General features: G+C 40.4%; 2 protein-coding genes across 3 annotated transcripts; one reads left to right on the forward strand and one right to left on the reverse strand.

The window, feature by feature from the left end:
* The first annotated feature begins 1,679 nt into the window (after positions 1–1,679).
* LOC5509086 lies at positions 1,680–4,975 on the forward strand. 2 transcript variants are annotated; one of them, XM_032377927.2, is made up of 2 exons: positions 1,680–2,163; positions 3,191–4,975. In XM_032377927.2, the coding sequence occupies exon 2, from the start codon at positions 3,193–3,195 to the stop codon at positions 4,387–4,389; it is 1,197 nt and encodes a 398-aa protein (XP_032233818.2). In that variant the 5' UTR covers positions 1,680–2,163; positions 3,191–3,192; the 3' UTR covers positions 4,390–4,975. The 2 variants fall into 2 exon arrangements, with proteins under 2 accessions (XP_032233818.2, XP_001629626.3); XM_001629576.3 differs by lacking the exon at positions 1,680–2,163 and adding an exon at positions 2,205–2,497.
* Positions 4,976–5,286: 311 nt separating this feature from the next.
* LOC5504240 lies at positions 5,287–15,036 on the reverse strand. Its single transcript, XM_001625118.3, has 3 exons — positions 14,486–15,036; positions 13,811–14,227; positions 5,287–5,796 (listed from the first exon to the last, which is right to left on the reverse strand). The coding sequence occupies exons 1-3, from the start codon at positions 14,808–14,810 to the stop codon at positions 5,396–5,398; spliced, it is 1,143 nt and encodes a 380-aa protein (XP_001625168.1). The 5' UTR covers positions 14,811–15,036; the 3' UTR covers positions 5,287–5,395.
* Between the last annotated feature and the right edge of the window lie 189 nt (positions 15,037–15,225).

A 15,225-nucleotide genomic window follows, 5' to 3' on the forward strand; every position in this document is an offset into this window, starting at 1 on the left:
ATTTTCTAAATGATTCAAATAATTGTTATGCAATGCTTGTAATGATTGATATTCTTCGCAATTTGTGTATCTGTTTTTCTAGAGATCAGCATATCCGAGGATTAATTTATTGGGGTCGCCAAAAAATCTGCGTTATTAGGGAAGTTTGGGAAAGCTAGCAAAAACCGCTAGGTCTCAGTGCTTGCGCAATCAGTAGCGTTTTAGTGCACGTTTTGAAAACAAGAATAAAATAAAATTAAAAATCACAAATATTCTCAGACTCATCATTCATGGTTCATAGTTCTTCCAAAAAAGCTAATTGCACTATCTTGCTAATCACTCATTTCTACACTATTTCTCATTAGAATCAAGATGGGAGGAGTTTCACCGATATACGGCACGTTGGTTGTTGCGCTGCTAGTCATAATATCCGAGATGTCAGCAGAAGCGAATTATAAAGAGGTCTGTCAACCAAGGCAAGGCAGTGTGGATGTTCGGCTTACCGGCTGCCCAGAGGGAAAAGCATTTCTCCATCTATGCGTTGGCACGTGTTATACGGAAGACAATGTCGTCAGAGACGAGGCTTCCTGCACGTGTTGCAAACCAACCAAGTTCAGATCCGTTCAAGTAGACGTCGAGTGCCGCCATAATAAAGCCTGGGGGATAGTCAAGCACGTGATGAGAGAACACGAACATTGCGCATGCGTACCATGCCTTGGTTAAAGATCGTAGGCGGCTCTTGTGTGGAAATTCCATATTTTTGTACAACAGAGAAAATCTAATGCTTCTATCATTATATTATTTTGTCATCTTTTGACTCTTAGGGATGTGTACTTAGCTAGTCATAAATGGCTTACGATAGATCCACAACCACCCACGTCTGACTTTCCTGTGTTTTTCATCTAACCTTTTAGTGTGTGTACCATATTGTTTGCCAGGACTATTGGCAAATTGGCAAAAAAAATGGGTGTGTCGTTCAACCCCTCTGTCCCACGCAGTGAATGGGTTATTGGGATCACTAATGCCCAGCCTCCTTCATTTCGCAAATGCACTTCACAGGCCCACGTTCAAACACAACTAGAATGCTAACAGAAGATTAATAGCGTTATGTTTATCGTTTCCTTTGTTAAATGCGATGCTTATAAAACATTTCTATGCCTTCTGCTTGTATGCTATTCTTATTGCTTCTAAAAGATGTAAAGTCTTTGCAGGGGACTCATTTTATTCATTCCTTAGTTCATTAATCCTTATTTTCTAAAAAAAAATGATTTCAAAAGCTATTCGTTATAGGCGCCTTTAGATAAACTAATTTTGGGCAGCAAATAAAGATCTATGAAAGTTAAGAAAATTGCAACGTTTTTGCATATCTAAAAAATTCTTCATATTTTGCAAAATCCATAGTAACATAATAAGAAATCTTGAGCCAAAACTAATTCAAACTTATGTGAAATTAGTGTTATTATTTTTCTGATAATTTAAAAAAATATTTTAAAATAAAATTGGTTTCCTTTGAGAGATCTCTTACCAGCTTACGGTCTTGGTCGAGACGCGAAATGGACATGGGTCAAAAGATACGCCTTTTTATAGATATTTACTAACAAAATGTCAAGTTTTGATACCAGTTCATTTGTTTTGTCACACTTCATCGAACCGAAATGACACAGAGCTTCAAAGATAAGGAAACTAAAACGAGTATCGGCTAAAGCTACCACTGACTAACATTTACAAAGTTTCTCGGAAAGCTCGTTTTGTTACTTTTCCAGGAATGAGCAATACTTGATATTCTCTTGAAGTCTTACAATGACAACATACTTCTCACGTCTTAAAACCAAAACAAATGGGGAAAAGTCAGTCAAGTAATGCAACCTCTACGCGTACAACCCAGTTCTCAGAATGGTCTTCTTTCTCGCTATTAAAAGCTATAGGGACATTCCCTGAGAAAAATAGCCAAGCCTAGGCTGCACTGGAATCGATTTTTAGAGTCTGTTTCATGTTAATGTTGTGTCACTCGCGTTTTACCGGTCCAATTACATCACTCTGACGACTCATGAATAACCAATGAGAGGCAAATGTGGAAAGCAAGGGAGAGAGTTACTCACAGAAGCGAGAAAACAAACCAAAGCAAAGACAGGGGACCCGTTTGCACTTTTCCGCAGTATTTCTACTGCACATAAAAGAGCACAGGTAAGGGGCTACTTCATTTGCGAGAATAATAGAGACTAAATGATACAAATTGGTTTATCGGAAAGACTTGGCGAGCCAAAACTATGATACAATGAACTTCCTACAGGTACATCTAATCATTACCGCGGGGAAACGCATCCAGCCAAAAAAAAGGTCGGTTTTGTCAAAACAAGTTCTGAGCCCATTAGCTGTCGATGGCTATTAGGAATCATTAGCTAAAGTGTTTATAGGTTGGGAATTCCATTTAGCTTTGGTTTGTTTGTGTTTTAAAACCTCTTGATTTTTTTTTGGCTGGCAATACGAAGTTGGAATGTTGGTGTCAAGACATCTGCAGGTGCGGGTTTAGGGGAAACCAAGAATTTCACAAATCACGACATTCTCATCTTACCATAGCCGCAGTAAAATCTTAAAAAAATTCTCGAGTCCATCTCTAAGTGCAATTCAGCATTCAAATTATCGCTTAAAGTTTGCAGGAGTATCGTGTAACTTTTAAAATTTATTTAAAGCACATTTGTAATGCAGGGACTATTCTAGGGGGTTTAATGTGCTTGGTAAACAGCCTTAAGAAATTATAAACTAAAAGCATAGCGTACCTCAGCCACAATCACTCTTTCAAAGTTGATGAATTTATCTTGACGCTTTATAAGCTTTTTAAGGAAAATGATTTGGCCGTAGTTAATATTTTTAGGTAAAGTGTTGCGAACAGTATACTGCCTTGTTTTTTTTTTAATAGTAGCTTTTACGGTATCAAATAAATGACTTGACGAATCTGTTTAGAATTCTTTCAGGTCAATGTTCAATTTCTCCCACCGAGCATCTAAGTACCAAAATCTTTAGAGTACCCCCTCCCCTAGCGGCTGCATCACAAGGGTACCCCCTCCCCCAGCGGCTGCATCACAAGGGTTCCCCCTCCCCCAGAGGCTGCATATCAAGGGTCACATTTAAAATTTAGTAGCGTGTTTTCTCAATTATATTTTCACACATGGCGTCATCTATGCACAAAGTTGGCTGTCTTCCTTTTTTTTAGGTATGCGTGTTCTGATATTAGCGTTAGTGGTGGCCCTGGCAGCTTACAGCGGAAGCAGCTTACAGCAAACCGGCAATGACAGTCCGCGCGCTCGCTTGGGACGGGCACTACTGCGCAGAGCCAGGGAGATCTCGGACAAAGAAGCAAGTGCTAGCGGCAGCGGCAGCAGCGGTGACTCCTCGGCAGACGAACAAATCAAAGAGATCGACACCGCCGAGGATATCTTCGTAGGATCCGGAAACCATGCATCGGAGCGCACGGATGGGTCAAGCACTAAGCGCGACGAGATCCCAAGTGGCGAAGATCACAGCGGAAGGGGTTCGGGGGTCGAACCATCTTCGGTGGATAATGATGATGGTTCGAGTGCAGCGGCTAAACTCGAGGGATCCGCATCTGACGAGAGCGGAGCTGAGAGCTTGACTGTCAATGCCAATAAGGATGAGATAGGTTCGGGTGAGAGCTGGGGTACCGATCAAGGAAGCACGTCAGCTAACGATTATAATTCCGCGACGGAAGCGTCAGCAAGCGGCGTCACAGCTGAAGATAACTCCGGCTCATCCGCTGACAAGACACCAGGGCAGCAGGATAAGATCGAAGGAAGTGCAGAAGAGAGTACTGAAAATACCACACAGAAAGAGGACGCTTCAGGGCAAAACATAATTCGCGTCACAGAAGCGAAGACGCAGGTCCCAGCTGAAACCAACAACATGTCCGAGGAAAAACCCGCCAAGAAATCCACCATCGCAGAAGCTTCGGGAAGCCCTGCCGCTGAGGCCTCGGGCTCCGATAATGTGGTCGGATCAGCTTCGGAAGGGTCGGCAAACAACGAGGACGACAGCAGCGCGGAAGCAATCCGCAAGGGTATGGAGAGTCTGAGCCGCTTACTGAAGCCAGTCGCAAGCTCGCTAGACTTTGAGCTGTACAGCGGGAACGCCAAGCCAAAGGAAGAGGAGGAAGAACACAACTCAGACGTGCTTCAGGCCGTGGCCGTAGGCGAGAGCGAGAAGGCTGAAGAGGTCAAGCCTCAAAAACCTGTGGCGAAGGTGAAGACGTGCAAGAAAACGTGTGCGCTGCCCATGACATACGACCAGTGCGCTAATCCACGGTGCGGCCTCAAGATGGGCACGATCAAGGACTTGTGCATCTGGCTGTGCAAACACCAGAAACCCGTATGCAAGGAGCATTGCACAACCGAGTGAATAGCATAGTACCATCCAAGCACGCTCATATCACCCAACGACACGAATTGCTAACACGAACGTAACTTACACGCACGAGGATAACGTACCATCACGCCGTGTGCTAAGGGTTTCTAATAAGCACACAATGGCGCGGCTAGTATCTCATCATTCACCATGTCATGAGGCGTAAACGTTAGACAACTACACATTAAGTAGCGCTCACCACACGACAAGGGATTATGTCCCAGACGTTAAAAAACTGCCGTTAGGCGTATTATTGTAGGTATTTTTTACTGTGACTTTAAATGTCGTTTTTGACAAAAGAATCGTGGAATTTAGTTTCCACGGACCACAGAGGGGGGTTGAGACTTCACCTTCGGTGATGTATAATATTATATTTCTTGAGAAAATTCGAGCGGATTCTTAAAGTTCTCAGATATTGCGTGACAAAAGCATTAGGCGACGTTTGCCTGTTCGTATAAGTATTGCGTGACACGTGACAAGTGCGATAGAGTGCAACACTCTGAGTCAAGAAGAAAGTTATGTTTAACTTATCGTCTCTATTATTACTTTATCAAGGGCAATAAATTATAATTTCAAGTAACAGCGTAACCGTATTGTGGGAAATCGACACCTCAATCGAAATTCTCCGTTAGGCAAATCGACTCCTCAATCGAAATTCTCCCTTAGGCAAATCGACTCCTCAATCGATATTCTCCCTTAGGCAAATCGACTCCGAAATCGAAATTCTCCCTTAGGCAAATCTATCATTCACTCCGTCTTTAAATGCATCATGGGTAGGCCACACTCTAGCCAAAGGAAATACAATAAAAATAACTTCGCTTTTCGCAAAGGTCAAACGTGATTGACGTCTGTTTGGTGTAGTTTTCTATCTAGATATCATGAAACACACCCTCAAAAAACGTCATTTTAATAAAACGTTTAAAGAACTTCCTGAACTACATAAAATAGTGTATAAACTAATCTAAACCAAAATTTTAACCTCTCATGAAGTCCAATAGTGTCATTCGTCGAGTTTAGGTCTCTTGTTGCTAGCGAGCTTCTCCCACTCCGCGCTCTCCTCCGCCACGCCGCCTTCGCTACCGTCAAGCTCCGCTGTGACATGGTCAGGAATGTTTTCCGGCGCCTTCTCATCGTACTTGTCACGCAACTCTGTAATGCACGCATCAGTTTCCGCCTTTTCGAGCGAGCCGCCGCGTGACGTCACGTCAGTCTGGACGGGGAATGGCGTTTTGTTTTCCCGGCTGTTTGGGGCCTCCACCAGGTACTCACCTCCTCGCGTTTCTTCGCCGTAACTGTGGAATCCATGTTTCGTGACATCACGTGAGGCTGAGAGGGTGTTGTTGATGATGACGACCGCGGGTTTGGAATGTGCCGAGGTGACACTTATTGCCGGAAAATGATCTGAGACACAGGGAACAGGGTCAAATATGGTATCCGAGCAAAGTGAACATATCCCGTGACCATGTCATCATGAGACACAGGGAACAGGGTCAAATATGGTATCCGAGCAAAGTGAACATATCCCGTGACCATGTCATCATGAGACACAGGGAACAGGGTCAAATATGGTATCCGAGCGAAGTGAACATATCCCGTGACCATGTCATCATGAGACACAGGGAACAGGGTCAAATATGGTATCCGAGCGAAGTGAACATATCCCGTGACCATGTCATCATGAGACACAGGGAACAGGGTCAAATATCACGGCAAAAAAAGTCCGCGTTTTCTGTTCGGAAAATTCGCAGAAAACGCAACATAATCTTGGCATTTTCCTCGAATTATCCGATCGGAAAACGCGCGTTTTCCTCGGCATTTTCCTAACAGTTTTCCAAGTTTGGAGTACGTGCCGTTTTCTTTCACGTTTTCCAGAATGGGAAAATTCAGGAAAATCCGAGTTTTCCAAGCGTTTTCCTTCTAAGGAAAACGGAAGGAAAACTCGCGTTTTACAGACGGAAAATGTTTTCCTACTTGATCATTGTAGGATTATTCGAGGATAATGCGCGTTTTCCCTACAGGATTATTTTAGAAAATGCCAGTTTTCCCAGCATTTTCTCTGTAGGATTATTCAAGATAATTCGAGTTTTCCCAGCATTTTGCCTACAGGATTATTCGAGTTTTCGAAGCATATTTCTTTCAGGATTATTCCTTCAATATTCCGGTTTTCTCCGCTCTTTCCCGCTGGATCATAATGTGACCGGGTGGTATTTTAGGTTATTTTAGATTTTGCAAAGATTTTAAGTAAGCGATTTTTGGATTGCGATTAGAATTGATTTTACGTACTTTACGGATTGTTTCTCAAACGTGATTCTAATTCGATCCGTACACGTTTAGGAATTTACTTTCGACATGTTTCAAATTCCTTTAGATTAGTATCAATAGCTTGATAGTGCTAATTGAATCAAGTAAGCGTCCTTTTACCATTTCCCAGGAAGATTAGTTTCTAAATTTGACAGGACAATGGACGCTGAGTAATTAGAACGGTAGTAAATGTTAGCGTCGTCCCGCGACGGATTTTTCCATAATTTCCCTACTAAGAAATATGCGAGGAAAATGCGACCAAACGGTGCTATTTTACGGGGTTAATTTTTCATGCGTTTTCTAGACAAGAATTTTTTTTTGGTTACTCGCGTTATCCTCTCGGTAAACTCCGGGAAAACGCGATTGATTTTTCCAGGAATATGCGAGGAAAATGCGACCAAACGGGGTTAATTTTCCATGCGTTTTCTAGTCAGGAAAATCTTTGGATTACTCGCGTTATCCTCTTGGTAAACGCCGGGAAAACGCGATTGATTTTTCCAAGTTTTCTTGCAAAGGAATATGCGAGGAAAATGCCTGGAATATCTCAGATTAACGGAGCCTGAAAATGTGAGAGAATCTGATGTGGAAAATGCGAGGAAAACGCCATGGAAAATCTCAAATTTGACAAAGACGGGAAAATCCAAAGAATATTCAAGATTATTGCGGATTTTCTATACGTTTTCTCACTTCGAAAATTAATGGAAAACGCGGACTTTTTTTGCCGTGTATGGTATCCGAGCGAAGTGAACATATCCCGTGACCATGTCATCATGAAACACAGGGAACAGGGTCAAATATGGTATCCGAGCGAAGTGAACATATCCCGTGACCATGTCTTTACACCTATGGTGACAACGCCGGGCTCGTATTTGATTTTTTAGCTTTCATGATGATTAAATGTTGTGTCGGGTGGTATTGTCCGTTATCAATACTTCCCTTCTAACATATAGCCCCTCATCATAAATGTCTTTTGAGTTCGAAAAGTTTAGGCGGGGACCGTAATATTTTTCCTCTTAGGTAGGTCGAGACGCTCAATCGGGGTAAGGGGGGGGGGGGGGTATAAGAGCATTAGGCGACGTGCACTAACTGATCACGTGACCTTTTGAGTGGCAAATTCGAGCCAATATACAGCTATTTCAATAAACGTTGTCAAAGAGCGCTCTGCCGCACGCGCCAATACCGCGAGGTAGTATGGGTAATATATGTTGTTTCAAGCTCTGCCATTCTTCACCCAGTCTACGGAACAGATGCTCATTTGCATAAGCCACTGTCCGGCGTCCTCGATTCCATGCGACTCCATTTTCTGTCATTTGTCACGACAACAGCCCACGCTTTGCGAAGGCGATGTTTTGCGAATTTTTATTACATTTCTAACATTAGATAGTATGCTCGCCTGTTATACTTTTTAAACTATCATGACAAAAAAGTATAAGGGTCATCTTATCCCATGAAAGCAAAATTTCAAATTTTTGGTACATCCAGTCATAAGCAAAGTTAAAAGCCAAGACACACAGCATAGCTAAAACTGTTATTTTACTTAATCTGAGTGAACTCTGAGCTCATATTTCCACCTGGTTTTAAAATAATTAAACTAATACGGACTCGCTGGAAAGTTTGTATTGGACGTTTGATAAGAATTCCCTTAGGAATTTGTCTGAGAGGTCTGATTTCCGGCACCCTTTATTAAGAGCAATAAGTCCTTCAATAGCAAAGACATGCAACAACAGCCAATAATTATGTTTGCTTCTAAAAACATTTTTGGTACACCTAGTCATAGACTCGTTTTATGAAAATCATGTACAATATATGAATCTCCAACTAACTCTCGGTGTGTAAAAGATGGGCTCCAGATCCTAACGCGTTAAAAAATAGGAGGATAAATTAAAAAGAGTGCCGTTCACTCAGTCTCGACTAAATCTTTGTTCTAGCCGTAGAAGCGTGCGTAAATAGAAAAAGAATGAAATGAACAAGTGACTGTGCATTCCAGCATGACAACTGCATTAAAAATAAACTTTTCTCATTTTTTTTCCAAAATTGGGTTTATTATATTTGGACTAAATAAAATTTTGTTATTATGCGTGAACATTACTCTTTAGGATGAGGCACAATTTAGAAAATGAAAACGAATAAAACGCTCAAAATATAATTTTATTCACGTCCTAGAGGTTTTATGCTAATGAGTCGATCATGATTTTTATTGTAAATTATTGTGGTAAGACACCGAGGGAGAGGGTAGAAAAGCAGCGAGAGATACCTCTTAAGCTTCCTTGAAGCTAGAAAAATCATTTTTGGTACTCCGCCTGAAGAAGGAAAATGCCATTTATATGATAGTGTAGTCTGTTTCTTTTGTGAAAGTTGTTTTTTACCAGCTTTTAAGCAAAGCGATTCAATCGAATCAAAATGTAAACACATGACCAATGATTAATATTAACCAAAAAAAAAATACTTTGTAAATAGGTTCTCTATGTCAAGAGTCATCAAACTGTCATGTGACCCCAAGTCCCTATTTTTTCCGGTTAAAAAGCGGTTAAGAATCGAGAGAGTGCCTTGGTTAAAAACTAATTTATACCACGCAGTGCATGTTGCAGTGCTTCAAAATGGTTAGTGAGAAAAAAGTTAAAATACCCATTTTTAACTATGGACAGCCTTTGTTACATCAACTGTATGCTAGATCAAAGGTAAACCACTGTGAGCCAACTGAGGGGTAATCAATGACAATTAATTTTATAATTTTGAATAGAAGCTTAAACGACCAGAAAGGCGTAATGCGCCATTAAAATTGTTGTGTGTTGTTGTGAACAATATGCGATTTATTTAAGTGAAGGAAAGAACCAAATAAGACCGATCTTCAAGACATTTTTTAAGATCACGTGGATGATTTACGAAGTTTAGCGATCAGCTTAGAAACTTTGAGTAAAACAGCCTTCTAACTCAAACCCCCAAATTCACTTTTCGGCCGCATTTCTCCTTTTTCCACCATATCAATATTTTTAGTGCGTTTCATGAAAAAAATTCTAAAGAATTCTGCTAGAAAAGTTGTTCACGCTAAATTTCGAAATGTTACAAAGATGTGCTCAAGTACAGGCTTGGGTTAATTATCATTGAGCTAGATAGAGGGCTTGATAAGTTAACTCATGAGCATCTGTTCCGTAGACTGACCGCCGACGCGAACTTCGTTGAACGCTATCAGAATGGAAGTACAGTCTGATAATTTTCTAAATGTATATCTGCGCGTCTTTAAAGTGTATCTGAAGGAATAAAAAAAATATCCTCCAAAACGGTTCATCCATCGATATCTAATATCTCCTATGATAGAAAAATCTTTATTACCAAAAATCCTCGATTTCCCATAATCCCCGATTTTTTTACAGCCTTTTGAATATACCAGTCTGTAAAACACCTTCTTGCCCAGTCCCCTCACGGGTAAAGCTCGAGTTGGCGCGAAATGATCACCATATAAGGAGAATTGCGAGAGCTCGCGTGAATTTGCGTGAGAAAAAACAATTTTGGCTACATGGGGCGTCTTTACCTTGCAACTTTATTAGACGTGGAAATAAAGTGCTTTCCCTCTTCGTAACTGGCTTAAAATGTAAATATAACCTTATACAAATATAAAACGTATATCCTGCTTGCATTTTGAAGTAGCCACTTATTAATAATTCAGATGATTTTGCAATTTTGAAGCCATTTACTTTGCATTACATGTCCCAACATGGTGTCATTGCCGCTATCATAGTTTACTGAACTAGTTGTACGAAATGCTGATTATCTCGCTGAAAGATGGGTCCTTTAGATATCTATATAGCTTACATATAAATTAGATAATGTATAACCCCCAAAACCTTGATAAAATGCTAAAGGACCCACATTTTTTTGGCACAAACAGTGATATAATTTCCTTTGACATTTTTGCTGTGCAGGTAAACATATTTTGTTCCGTCTCACTAGAGATGTAATAATCGCTAAATCCTTCTTGTCGTCTTTTTCCTCTCCGTGCTCTGACCAAATATCAATATAAAGCATTTTTTAGGCTAGTCGTAAATGAAAATGAAGACCCTTTGAACAGTCTTATTTTTTTAACCATTTCATCTCATCGTTTTGCGTGACAAAAACACGGCGCCATTTTGGTGTGGGTAACAGCAATTCCAACTCGCACTAAGTGCTTGCTACCTTGCTCAAAGTTAAGTCCTTTAGGTATTCGTATAGATCAAATATAATTTCAATGATACACGATCCTCAAAACCTAGATGAAATGCTAAAGGACCCATATTTTTTCGTACAAACAGTGATACATATTTTGTCTCGTGTTGGACATCGTATTTTGTGAGCCGTGCCCTCTCTGCCTTTTAAAATATAAACATTGCTAAACTCCATGACAAAAGAATGCAACAAGCATTTTTTATATATAGTATGTATGTGATATAGTAGTCATCTGGATTTAAGTAGTTTTATTGCCATTCTCATAGCATCATTTGCTTTGGCCACAAAAAGTTCAATTTCACCTCGCACAAAAATGCTTTAAATCTTGCTCAAAGTGGGGTCCTTCATGTATTCTTATAGATTACTGATAATTTCAATGATATACGATCTCAAAAACCTAGGTGAAAAGCTAAAGGACCCACATTATTTCGCGATATAAGATTTGCTTATACATAAATTTTTATTTTTTTAAAAGTGCTCATGTAAACATCTTATACATTACAAAATACTCATTTCAAGTCAAAATAAGACGAGTGACGAAAACGGCAAACGGGTAAATAGTTTAATTTTATTTCAGGGTCGTATATTCACCATTTTAGAGACGGTATCTGAATGTAAAACTTGCTGTGTTCAAACAAAAAAAGTAGCGTAGAATCGAAGACCGAAGCGAATGAGTTCGTAAAAAAATTCTCAAAAACAACAAAATATAGCGAGTAGTTGTACTCGCATGATGTAACCATGAAACAAGACAACAATAAACTTTATGATGTAAGTTAACGGATATATAATTCCTTTTGTTCGTATCTACAGATATCACACTCTCGATTCTGCCGTTGTCAAACCATTATTTTTCGATAATTTGACAGATATATATCATTTGTCCGCAAATGCCTCGTCTTGGTATGGCAAAAATACGTTGCTGTATTGTTTTGAGTCGCTTTCTCTGTCTCGATGTCACTGGCATCGTTTTCTCACTCGGCAGAGCTTGTTGTTTCACAGGGAGAAGCGCTCATTTTCGTGAATGAAGATGTAGACTGCGCGCGCGAGCTGACAAGTTTGATTTTCGCGCCACGCGCCCGCAATACGTTAGTCGGTCAGCGACAAAGGTGTTTTACAGACTGGTATATTTAAAGGGCTGTAAAAAAATCGGGGAATTTGGGAAATCGTGGATTTTTGGCAAGGAAGATTCTTCTAGCATAGGAGATATAAAATATCGATGATCGAGCCGTTTTGAAGGATATCGGTTTTATTCCTTCAGGTAATTCCCTTGAATTGCACTGCGCACCCCTTCTGCGCATAGTGGCGCGCGCTGTTTGTTCGAATTTTCTGCTATTAAGTGTGCGCGCGCGCCACAGTTGTACAAGAAATCAAAACAAAAGGCGCGCGTTTTTTACTTAAAATCGCTTTGACAGAAAAACGAAGTCGGTTACCCCCATTTTTTATTTGCTCAAATAGTTAAATGTATACGGAAAAATGATATACTGAAAGAAGAAAAAAAGTTGGCTTGTAGAAGTTTGTTTATTTTCATTTAAAAGCCGTAAAAATACTTCAAAATGGCGCTTTTTACAGTATAAATAGTGGCGAAAACAGTGTCTTTTAGTGCGATCTCTCAGAATGTGATTTGTTTTGAACGTTTGCTACTACGGCTTATTGTTTAGGAGATCGGATTTTGGCAGCTCGACAAACAGAACTTAATTTTTTAAAGACTATAAGCACTACTTTTGAAAATTTAGAGTTGTGATTTTTCCTCGCACGATCAGTAAAAACGCGTCTAAAGTACGCCCTTCTGTTGTGAAAACAATGTCGGTTACCCCCATTTTTAATAACATTTTTTGAAAGCCCTTAACTTCAATATTGTTTACTCCAAGTTTTAAAAAATTCTGGGTTATAGAACTATTTCAAGGGAATTACCTTAAACAAGGAAACAAGAGTAGGTTTAGCACCTATCCCGTAAGAGGTGTCAAACTCACGGAGACTCCGTAGTTACACTAAAAGAAAACCTATTGGCAAAGTGCCTGAACGAAATAGCAACGACGACGGCGACCGACTGCAGGGAGAACCCAAAAAGCTTTCATGCTTTGCGCTCAATTTCAACTAGTTTAGATAAAAATTACTCGTTTTATTCCCCGAAAAAACTATAGTAAAACCTAGAATCTTATTTCTAGCGTAGTGAACAAGGATAGTCTAGTTTTCAGTGCACGTGTTTGCGTCCTCGCTACACCAAGAACTTGGAGTTTTCACGTTGTCGTTTAAAGAAAAAAAGCTAAATGTATCAGACAGAATCCATTTAAGAGTAAATTTCACGTCTGGCTCTTTGAATTCTCAATTGTTTTCTGCCGTCGTCTTTCGCGTTGCCGTTGTCGTCCCTATTTTTGCAGATACCTTTTACAATTGTACGCGGCACATAGAAAAAAAGGCCGCAGTGTCTTCGATAGATAATGCAAGAAACTGTACCATCCAGATAACTCGCCAGCGAAGGTCTTCACTATAAGACTGCGGCATGTTTACTAAAAACCTGTTACAACATATATTACCCATACCACCTCGCGGTATGGGCGCGTGCGGCAGAGCGCTCTTTTGGAGTTTATTGAAGTAGCTGTAAATACAGAAATAACTGCACCCGCGCACAACAGAGAATGACAAAACAATATTTAGATGAAAATAAACCCCTTCTGACAAAGAAATTTTCTGGCGTATATGTAAGCCCTAAATGAGTTGCTTTTTGATGTTAGTTATTTTACCGCAAAAAGCCCGAATTTGCCACCCAAACAGTCACGTGATCGTTAGTGCAAGCGATATCACCGTATGCTTTTTTTCTCTGAAAAAAAAAAAAAAAAAAACTACGGAAAACCCCACATAATCACAGCCTACCCAATTTTTTTTTTTTAAATTTAGAACTTATTAATCATAATACCTTGTTCGGTTACTTCTCCTTGATTGCTCAGAACTGAGACATTGTCAGTTGGTTGGACAAGAGAGGGACGATATTGTGATGTGTACATCAGGTCCCGTCCGTAATAAGGTCCAAGGGCACTCATCTGATCACTACCATACAGGCCCGCACCCATAGGAGGCATGTTATACTGTGGTGACATATTGTACTGTGGGGGGAGGTAAGGGAACATGCCCATTGTCTGCAGGTATGTATCCCAGTTCACCCAGGGGCTAGCGCCAACGGGGCTGATAGGAGTCGGCCAGCGGTAGTTCGAGGATTGTGGAAGTGTAGTGGGCGGTTTCTCCTCTTTGTTAACGGTATTTCCTTCTTCGCTCACCACACGTCGGCCTCCCTTTTTAGAGGGGTTGGTTTGTCGTCGAACAAACTGAAGAAGGTCTTTTGAGAGAAAAAGGAGAAAAAAAGAATACAATTAAAAAAGAAACGCAAATTCACGCAAGACAAACTTTGTGTGACGATTTTTGAGGGATTTTATGATCAACATTAAACGAAAAGATCATTATCAACTTCGAAACCAACTAAGCTTATTACCATCACCAAAACAAAACATGCAGTCGGATAATAAAGATAACAATAAAATAATAAAATAATTATTACTGTTCTCTCAAATCTGTTATCTTTCGTAGTGTAACTTACCCTTTCTTTCCCGTTTGAAGCAAGGATGTTTGAATTCACTCTTCATCCCCGCAACAAGCTGCATCGTTTGGTTCTTTCTGCGGTGCTCCGTCACTTTGCGAAAGCCGTACAAATTCAATTGCCGGACAAAACTTGCAAAATTGTTTGTTTTGAAAAGGACTATACTTTGACTGTTGAGAATCGTGCTGGTAAAACTGTGGTGGTTTGGTATTAAAATCGATGTACCATCATCATTCCATGTAATTTCCTCACACTTTGGGTCGCTAACTAAAAACCAAAGCTTTTCGGGAAAACTCAATAGCGACGCTTCGATGGAATTTGCCATTACGATTTTAGAGACCTTTCAAAGAATTTCTAATTCCTCGTTTGCAGGATCCAGAATATTGTAACGGTTCGTCTTTGAACACGCGAGAGCGTTCGTGAGAGCGATCCGTTAAATATGCGCGTGCTTGAGTTTCACAATAGTGGCACACGCGCGCGCGCGACCGCGCGTGTACGTACGCGACTTATTGCACGCGTCAATCGAAATTTGAAAATTTCCAGTAGGGATGTGTGTGTGTGTGTGTGTGTGTGGGGGGGGGGGGGGGGGGGGGGGTTGAAACCCTTCCCACTATAAGTAAATAATTTATAATGGGGCAGAAAAAATTCAGCAGCCCTGTGAAATCGCTGCTGAATGGCTTCAAACTCGGTCTTTGCGAGTCAACTTTGCGAGAATTTTCACAAATGTGAAAAAATTTCAC

The sequence above is a fragment of the Nematostella vectensis genome, chromosome 2 (assembly GCF_932526225.1).
Source record: "Nematostella vectensis chromosome 2, jaNemVect1.1, whole genome shotgun sequence".
Lineage (NCBI taxonomy): Eukaryota > Metazoa > Cnidaria > Anthozoa > Actiniaria > Edwardsiidae > Nematostella > Nematostella vectensis.